This window comes from Dermacentor albipictus, chromosome 4 (genome assembly GCF_038994185.2).
Source record: "Dermacentor albipictus isolate Rhodes 1998 colony chromosome 4, USDA_Dalb.pri_finalv2, whole genome shotgun sequence".
Lineage (NCBI taxonomy): Eukaryota > Metazoa > Arthropoda > Arachnida > Ixodida > Ixodidae > Dermacentor > Dermacentor albipictus.
The window spans coordinates 108,182,343-108,192,634 of record NC_091824.1 but is presented as its reverse complement, the minus strand read 5'-3'; the positions used below and the strand labels follow the sequence as shown (position 1 = coordinate 108,192,634).

General features: G+C 46.6%; 1 protein-coding gene across 2 annotated transcripts in view; it reads left to right on the top strand.

Moving 5' to 3' along the window:
• Positions 1-10,292, top strand: part of LOC139059238 (serine proteinase stubble-like) — a 63,670-nt gene that overhangs the window by 18,874 nt on the left and 34,504 nt on the right. For both annotated transcript variants that reach the window (XM_070537383.1, XM_070537384.1), the window contains exon 2: positions 4,342-4,732. In XM_070537383.1, coding sequence (XP_070393484.1) covers positions 4,348-4,732 — 385 coding nt within the window. In that variant the 5' untranslated portion in view covers positions 4,342-4,347. The remainder of the gene's footprint in view (positions 1-4,341; positions 4,733-10,292) is intronic.

Genomic DNA, 10,292 nt, shown 5'->3' with positions numbered 1-10,292 from the left:
GCATGATGCAGTCGAAAATGCACGTTTTGTATAGCGAACTGTTACAAACGTTGACGAACCGACAACCGGATTTCCGGAACAAGCCATTGAAGTATTCTCGGAATTCCTCACGCTTGAGTTAAAGCAAAGAGTACAGAAAAACAAGATACTGTGTGATTACGAAAATAAACAAACGCTGCCTTCAAGTACATCCAACGAATCTAGGCCAAAGTAAATAGCGCAAGTGTAAAACAAGAGTTGAAAAAAAAATAATATGGTTTAATAAAATGTAATCCGTTCCATAGCATGGCATATAGCATGACATAGAATGTAGCATCCATATACCTAAATACATGCGGAGCCTCACGGCAATGACGCCGATGACGACGCCGCCAACGGCGAAAATTCACTTGCGCTATCGATATAGCTGCTATGGCAATAACAATAAAACGTAATCGTGTAAAAAAAAATGGCTGTGGCTTAGCTAAGGTTAAGCCCAGGATGCGAAGCATACTAGCGTTTATTTTAGTTGTTGAGCCACTGTTTAGCCTGGTGAACTGCTGTTGCCTGGCTATATTTGGTTCGGCTAGACGTAGAAACAACTCATGCGTTACTCTGCTTCGCCTTCAAGAGTGGAACGCGACAGCGTTTCCGTCGACCCGCCAAGGGGTGTAAGACAATGGGCTACGGCGCAGCGACTACGTGCCCCGCAATGGACGCGGTGAGCGTCGAGCAACGCAGCGTTCGGCGCGGCAACGAAATGTGCGCCTGAGCTAGCGACGCACGCCTGAGCCTTAGAAACAGCTCGTTTCTAAGGCAACACCGCATTCACTAGAGGCGCTTTTGTACCGCTTTGAAGCATCGTACTAGTGGCTCAGTGGTAGCGTCTCCGTCTCACACTCCGGAGACCCTGGTTCGATTCCCACCCAGCCCATCTTGCAAGAGTTGAGCCAAAGCCACCTAGAAAATCAGTCTCTGTAGCACGCCGCAACCTTCGCTTCTCATTCCAACGAGCAGCTCTGTCTCCAGGAGGCATCTCACCTCGTGAGTGTCTAGCAGAGGCAAGCGCAGCTGCTTATATACCGCCGCGACGCCGCGAGCGACGGCGCGAGTTGGAGCCCCGTTTCTCCTCTGTCGTGACGTCACGGTGTCACGTGGTATTGAAGGCGACACCGCCGCGCCTGAGGAGCTGGGTTGAGCTCTCGTAATATGCTTCGCATAAAAGAAAAACTGGAAATCCACTGCTACTGGAGCCGTGCCATTGGGCGCATACGGCGCGGAGGAGTCCTTTCGAGCTCGCGTTTGACATCACGTAAGCCGAAGGCAACGCTCAGCGTAGGCTCAGTTCTCTCGACGAACTTTCGCCGAGATCTTCGTGGTCTTCTTGTGCTTCTTTGACCTCTTTTTACCGTCAGCTTGTTTAAAAAAATTAAATTATGAGGTTTTACGTGCCTAAACCACTTTCTGATTATGTGGTACGCCGTAGTGGAGGACTCCGGAAATTTCAATCACCTGGGGTTATTTAACGCGCACCTAAATCTAAGTACAACGGTGTTCTCGCACGTCGACCCCATCGAAATGCGGCCGCCGTGACCGGGATTCGATGCCGCGACCTCGTCCTCAGCAACTCTACACCATAGCCACTCAGCAACCACGGCGGGTTGTTTGGTTTTATGTAACGTATGCACCATTCTTATGCAAGTCGCAAGAACGAGATGTACAACGAAAATGTTGATCAGTCGCTCCACGAAACTGCGGCAATCACGATCGACATTTTCTTTTTCTTTTTGTAAGCAGTTGCTGGGCGTAATATATATTTCGTCTAAACATGTATTGGTATAGTTCATAGGCGTTCAAGCTGTGACTTCGTGTCCGCTGCCAATCTTGAACCGCTAGGGTTGGCTGAGAACGGCCGATAAGATGTTTCTAGTTTAAAAATAGAATAAATGTATTGCGTATGTATTGTCCTATATAAAGACTGACCAGAAATGTGATTTGCACGTCGAAAGGTCTCAGAAGACAAGAATGCGCGTGTTTACACCACCTTCTCTACTTCTGGTACGAACTTCTTACACGATCTTCTACCAACTCGTACGGACTGCTATGGATGCGTTTGCTGCAGTGCAATGAGTCCAATATGCGGAATGGGCTAACTGATGCTCATGAATCAGCACGCACTGTGAGCCTTCACGGTCTCCTTAACTTACATTTACGTGGAAGCTCGTTAGAGTTACGCCGTGCACTGGTACTGTGGAACAGAACTGGTACTGTTTTGGGTGTAACGAAAGCACTCTTATTTATTTATTTATTTATTTATTTATTTATTTATTTATTTATTTATTTATTTATTTATTTATTTATTTATTATACCTCCAGGGCCAAATACATTACAAAGGGAAGTGGTTATACAATTAACAAGAAACGATGAGATGTGCAGTAACTTAAAGTGTCTACAACAGACTTGACTGCTAACACAACTTTAGCAAATTACTAATAATGAGAAACACAAGATCAATGTAAAGGACAAAGAAATGAACACAATATGCAGTGGGCAGTATAAATTTGTACTAATGACTATTTATACAACGTTACCTAATGCTTGGTTAAAGGCACCGTTATCATTTATTGAAACAATGTCAGCAGGAAGGTTGTTCCATTTTCGTGATGTACGAGGACGAAAATACATTCAATGAGTTTTCGTGTTAGAAAATATAGTCCCTACCATGTGACAATGATCAATGCGATGTGAAACGTATATCGGTCGAGGAATGAAATCGTTTGGCGGTACAGGGTGATAGCATAGCTTACGGAAGCCTTTCCTCCGAGACACTGATCTCGACCAGACAAGTTAGCTACTTGTTCCTGTGTGTGCTAGTGTATGTTGTGTGCGTGTGTCCTACGTACGAATGTCCCACTTCATGTGTGGTCGTTACCTTCCGAAGTAGCATACTAGGGTTATGGCCTAAATAACATCTCAAGCATCCGTTAAAGTGTGTTTCTCTCTCTCTCTCTCTCTCTATCGCTCTAGATCAAACTAAACTGTTACATTCTAGAAATTTGTAAAAAATTCTTTTCCTAAATGTGAATAGAAGATTTAGTCGCAGAGAAAATCGGTATTGTCGAAGATTCTCCCGCATTTGAAATCACCAGCGAAGAACGACGCAATTTATATGAAACACTGCGCTCTGCGGGAAATCTCGAAGGTCAGCCATGAAAACACAAGTAGCTCCGCCAACAGAGCGGTGTGAAGTCAGTCGTTCTGTGGAAAAATCCAATAAATTTGGCCAAAATGCTTCTTTTCGTATAGACACGCCACGTGTTCACCGTATCTATTAATATTTGATTACAATTTACTATTACGAACTGAACATTATAGGTCGCCGTAGCTTGGCGCTGTATTTTCACGATGGCGGTGTCCATTGTGCCCTACCCTCTAAAAGAATTTTACATCTTCTGAGACAAAAATTGACATCTTTCCTACGAGTGCTTACTTTCTTTAGCACTACTCATGCGATACTTATCGGTGGCAGGAACGCTGTGTCACGCTGGTACGCGTATGTCGTTCGCGACCTTAAAGCACTGGGCGCGCAGCGATAAAGAAACAAGGAAAGGTGCATGCAATGTAGATGGCAATTGTTGCTTGGGGAAAAAATGAGCTCCAAAGTGAGCAATTTTTCTTGTTAAGAGCGTACGTTGTTCTGTTTTGCTTCTGTCTTTTCCCATCTTTCTTCTTCTTTTTTTTTTCCTGTTGAGGCTGAGACGTGGTACTTAGAAACTAAATGCTGCAGGCAAGTAAATTGACAGTGTCGATGGTAGTATTTGCTGCGGCTGCACGCAAGCCAGTGAAGCGACTGATCATAAACAATGAGTGACGCCCTACAATACCCACGTATATATGAAAAAAAGCATGGTTAATCATAAAGCATTAGCGCTTAAAAGTAGCCACGATGAGTTTATTAAGGAAAAGTAAAAGCTGGAAGAGGTGTGGAGAAGGATGATAGAGGAGGCCTGCCCGAACTTTCAGGAAATAAGATTTACTTAAATTTTACTTTAGGGTGTGGTGCTATCTGTCAACACTCTGATACAGAGGGAGTGTCTCTCTGTGCGTCCGTCAGTATGGCCGTTCTGTGTTGTAAATCTCTGATCCCCGATGTATCCCTTTACATCCACTTAACGTTTGTCTTTAGTTCCGCAACTGCAACCAGCAGCTTTTCCGTTTGGTGAAAGGTCCTGCCGTGCGAAATGCCTGCAGCTGCACGCAACATGGTTTGGTAGCAGCTGCGCTAAGTGTCCGGGACAGTGTACTACACTCGCAAGCACCCAGTGCCCGCGTTAACGCGAACTTCCTTCTCTCTCGTGCAGCGTGCCATGAGCTTTGCCCCGCCGTTCCTGGTCCTCCTGCTGCTGTGCCTGCTGTCCACGTCTTGTCTCGTCATGTGCCTCCTCGCGTCGAACAGCGGCATCGCCTCGCTCTCCTCTCCACTAACCGGAAACATGTCGGTGCCGCGACTCCTGGCCGAGGCGACTGGCCGACACCGGGCGCGGCTGGCGCGAGCCGTCTCCTTCCCGGGCCGCAGCAGCAGCAGCGTCCGCCGAAGGACCGAGCATCGTGCTCTTCCTGCAACCACGCAGGCCAGGAGGGTACCCAGCCCGCAGGAGTTGCAGGCGCTGCGCCGTCTGGTCTTCGAGCACGGTCTGGAGGAGGAGATCGCGAGGGAGGTCCAGGGACGGCAGGTCAACTACCCAGTCGGAGGTGAGCGCTTTTCGTATATTAAATACGGCGAAATCGGCTGCCGTAGACAGTCTGGACGACGATGACGTAGTGCACCGTCTTATTGTGAAGAAGAAGAAATTCGGCGGATCCGACGGTCATATTGGAATCTATGCGATGTGAATCTTTTGTGAGGTGGTTATATTAAATACGCGGCGTTTCGCAGCATAGCGTTTCTGTGCCTGCAAGGCATGGCGCGGAGAACCCCATCATGTGACCCTTGGAACCACGGATTACTCTGCCTCCGGGATTGAACCACTTTAGCTGTGACGCTGTCTACAGGGTCGGTCCAATTTAATAGAGGAGAAACCCATCGAGTAGACACGCCCGACTTTGGTAAAAGAAGGGCATGCAAACCTTCGCTTTAATAAAGGCACTGTGCGTTCGATGGCTTGCAGTTGTTGCACTGCGAATATAAGGTACCACTTCGTTGTTTCACTGCGTAATTCCGAACAGAATAAAGCCGTCAGCCAACACATATGCAGAGCTAGTACAGATTGCGGCTACATGCAAGCCAATTCTTTACATGAGTGCTGTCCGGCGTGTGAGCTATTCGGCAAGACGGCGGCGGCGCCAGCAGTAGAGCTATAGTGGAATGGGATTGAGCGCTGCATAGGCTAGGGAATGAGATGACTGCTAAGGTATATGCAGTGAGCACTCGCAGCACAAGCAGATAGCCGCGCAGCGGCATACTGCATACCATCCCTTGATGTGACGTGCTCTGGCCGCCTGGATTGCGTAATTGTCATCTGCAACAGTAGAAAGTGCCGCAGTTATATACCACGGCTTTGCGAAAACTAAGGGCATATTCTGTACGAGATATCGTGGTGCTGACGCACTCGAAGTCAGCGTCACAACGATTACATGGTGGCCTACCTCGAAAGAAGTTTACAAGCCAATCTTTGGCACTGAGTAAAGATCAAATGAGCATGAGATTTAAGGTAAAATTCTAATAGATTCCAACCCACGTTTGAATTAAAGGAAACGAAAAAGCTGACGCTCTTACACGCCTACCGCTGACATGTGTCCCAAAAGTGAGAGCCCCAAACATTTTTCAGAACTCTAAGGACGCAATCCAGGATCACTTTAGAGAGATCCACAATACTCCACATCAAGCTTGTGTGATCCATTGACTTGTTCGCGAGGAAGCGACGCTGTTGTACCGCATCCGAACCGACTCCGCGTACGTCACGTCTTGGTTATTCAAGACTGGACATTGCGCTTCGCCGCTCTGTACCTTGTGTGGTGGTATCGGCAACAGGGAAGACTTCATTTGGCTATGCCCGCAGTTCGACACAGGAAGAAAAGCGATGGTCGACAGCATGCAAAAGAGTGCTCTAACGCGTAGTACCTTTGAAGACTTCGTTTTCCCTGAAGGGTCCCGCGGCCATCAGGAAGAGAATACAATGACTGCTGATCGCATTCCTGAGAGACACAGGGCTGAGAGACACCTGGTGACACACCGTTGCTCTCAACTCGTAGAAGGCTGAGGAGGAACCGTTGCCAGGTATGCGTGCCAGCCTAACCCCGCCTGGGGCAACATTACCCCCCCCTCCCCCCCCCCCAATACTACCAGCATTCACTCAATCATTCAATCGGTCAGTCGGTTAACTCATCTGACAAATAATGTTAAGGAACCTGGACAAAACGGTCTTGCATCTTTCGCGTAAGTCCTGTCTCTGTGAGCATATATAAAAGTATCGCCTCAGAATTAAAGCCGGAGTCTCCGAATGATGCGGCTACATACGACATTTCACAATCATGGGTGAGAATACCGCTTTCGCTGCTGCTGAAGATGCTCGCGTTTAAATCGCTCCGTTCGTTTCTTATTTTCCGCTGACAGTAACTTTTATATTTTTAATCCAAGACACCAATAGGTAGCGACTTGAAATATAGTATGCAAACGCGTCAATAATAATTTTCCTACCCGAAGCGTAATTCATCGACGATGTCCCGGACGGCACATATCGAGTTGGAACTTAGTTTCTTCCACGGTTCTGCTATACATGCCACGACTATACATTCAGCCTTGGCCGATATTAAGATTAGCATGCGCGACGTAACCTGAGCTGCAATAAATTTTTCTGAAAAAGCTTTCTCGCCTTTCATGTCGAACGCGGCCTCTAGTTCAACCTCCCTTGTCGCGCTGTTAAATCAGCTGTAAAGTGAGCGGACTGGAACGTTGGTAATTGTTATTATTCATCAAGTACTCCCACGCAAGCCGAGTAGACCAGACGAACAGGATGTGGGTTGCCTTTTACTTTGTTCAAAGGAGCATACGTGCAGACTAAAAAGCAAACGTCATCATTCATTTTTAACGTTCGCAGACACAGGGCATTCTATAGTTGAAAATGAAGGGAACTGTTCAGTTTTTATCATCAACCTTTTCTTGTTTGTTTTTTAATCGGTGAGGGATACCTTTTGTACTTCCATCTTACATTCTAGAAGCAGCAAAGGGACGACTGAAAGCTTTCTCGCCGAACAAGCACGTGATCTTGTACGGCCAGCCTTGAACTGTACCTCCGGGAGCTTTTCTCTGCCCCCCTCCTGCCTTCTCTTAATTTACAGAAATTTGAAAACATCTCATGCGGCATACAGCACAATTTTAGTTGTATGCTTGAACTGTAGGGGGCGCTATGCACTACATACAAACTATTGTACGCCGACGCTGCTATCCAGGCAAAACTATAAATGATCCACGACGGTCCTCGTGCGCTAAAGAGCGCTACCTAATTGTAGGTGCAAAACAATATATAAATAAAACAAAAGTGCGCAGACATCACGTGAAAACAGAACTAGAATAGTTTAAAAATATACACAGTAAAACAGCAAAGACGCAGAAAGTGCAAACTCGAGACGGAAGATGAGACCGCTAAGGACACCGACACTAATCGTGGAGAATTAAACAAAACAAATGCTCAAACTGCCAAACACGCGCTGACACATACGCATACTAACTCATTATAACTACAAAAACAAACAATGAAACGAGGGAATATTCGCTACTGTATTATTTAGAGCGGATTACAAGCCACACCGCTCAAAATGCAGTCTGGGTCACGTTGTGCGGGCACGCAGTGAGTTTGAATTTGGCGCGCTTTGCGTCGTCGGCCAATAGCCGTTGCACTGGTGAGTCCCAGGAGTTTTGGGTGCGCCACCGCGCTGCGCACTCATCTCTCTCCTATGAGCCCTCACTGTCTGACGCCCTCCCACAGAGAAGTGTGGGAAACGGTTCTTGCATTGCACATCTCGTTAAAAACGATCGATACCCGCCGCGGTTGCTCAGTGGCTATGGTGTTAGGCTGCTGAGCACGAGGTCGCGGGATCGAATCCCGGCCACGGCGGCCGCATTTCGATGGGGGCGAAATGCGAAAACACTCGTGTACTTAGATTTAGGTGCACGTTAAAGAACCCCAGGTGGTCGAAATTTCCGGAGTCCTCCACTACGGCGTGCCTCATAATCAGGAAGTGGTTTTGGCACGTAAAACCCCATAATTTAAAAACGATCGATACCATGTCAGTACTGCTATTGATTGCTTCAAGTAAAATCATGTATTTGTTCGTTTAATTTGGTGAAACTAAATCATTGTTACGTAGATCGATTTGTAAAAAAATTGATCCCATTCCGTCGTCGCAAGATGAGTGCTCTTCGGGTAACGTTACACGTTGGTATCATCGGACGCGAAACGGTAAACGCCTTTGTAACGTGCATCAGGTGCAGGTCAAAGGACCTAAGATAGTCAAAATTAATCCGGAGCCCTCCACTATGGCCTCGCTCCTAAGCATACCGTAAATTTTGGCACGTAGGACTCCTTTCTTATTTTTTGTCGTGGGACACTCCCAGGTCACCAGGAAAATATTTCTTAAGAAAATAATAAACATTGTAATTAACGTGTGAAATTGCAGAGAATTTCGCCGTCTTTCACACCGTACAGAAGTGGAATGGGCAACTGCATATACCAACAATGTTCTACCGAAAGGCCCAATCCTACGCTCTTCTTACCAAAAACACATCACTCAGTGCAGCAGCGAATAATTCCCGCGGACGCGCCTCTTCGCCTCCTGTGAGGCGGGCTTCTCTGCAGTATACACGCAGGTTATAATGGCATTAACATAAAGGGAACGTGCGGCAGACAACACGGGTTGCGCCACTTGAAAATGACCTGACTGTATGCAATAGTTGCCTTTACTTTCTGGTATCTAAAATGACCCACTAAAAGTTGCGTGGCCGCTTTCACGGGCCTTCTTATAGCCGTCGCTGGGCTTCAAGGCGGCGGGTTCCGGGGTGATGCTTGCATAAGGGGACACGTACCGAGCACGACGTTGCTCGCATCCCTTTCCCCTGGGAAGGTCTGAGACAGGAGCCCACTCGCAGGCCCCAAGAGGGTCCTGACCGCAAGGTCAGTCGGTTCACAAGAAAAGCACGCCGCGGGGTCCGGCTGAGGGAGGAGGCCTTCAAAGGCGGACCGAAGGACCCCGGTCGGACGTTGGAAACGGACCGTGGCTGGCGCTCTGAGCTCGATTTGCAAGGTGCTGTTGGCCGGGCGGCATAACTCAATTCAGACTACTCCATCTCGGGACCCACTCCCATTTTTTTTTTTGTTATTCATTCAACTCCCCCACAAACGGAACGTATCGTTTTTACTACACTTCGACACTGATGTAAGCGCGGGAAAACTCGCGCATATACTATAGTAGCGATATTTGGTATGCTGGAGAGGCTTTCAGTTGTGAATCATCAATTAAATCAATTAATTATTTCAATAATTAGTGAATAATGAATTCTAAGGAAATTAATGCCTGGTATCCTTCTAATTTAACGATTACTGAAGTTGACATTTCGTAGGTTTTTGTGCAAATGTTCTCTCGATGGTTAAAATTAATAGAAAGTATTATTATTATTATTATTATTATTATTATTATTATTATTATTATTATTATTATTATTATTATTATTATTATAAACGGCGTTTCTTCGTCACTGGGAGAAGCAGAACTGATTTTTCGCTACTCCAGCATATCTGAGGCCCCGCCCCAGTGCCGATTGTTGTTGTTTCATTTGCAGGGTTGAAGGCGGCCTTACCATAATTACTTCGACCTTTAAAGCCACCCAAATCGAGAAGGTTTTGGAGGGACCGAGTGAGAGTGAGGGGGAGAAGAAAACAAATGTTCGTCTAGCGAATATACCGTGTTGACCTTAAACGATGCAGGTGTTGACCTTAAACGAGGCAGGCCTTATAGCTATTGACTGGAGCCTCGAAGTAGGCTCAGACTGCTTATGCAAAACTGTGCCACCCACTGGCGGCATACCACGAATTCCTGCGACGGCTCAGAGTATTGAATTACAAGTACATACGATTCAAGACAAACTAGATTTCACAGTCAAATCTGAATATAGCGGCAGCGAGCATCCGAACTTGCGCCATAATAGGCAATACATTTAGATAGATTTAGATAGATTTATTTCTCTCAAAAACAAAGTACAGAAATGAGAGAGGACGGAAGGGAAAAAGGTGCCGAATGCAGCTTGAGGACCCCCTGA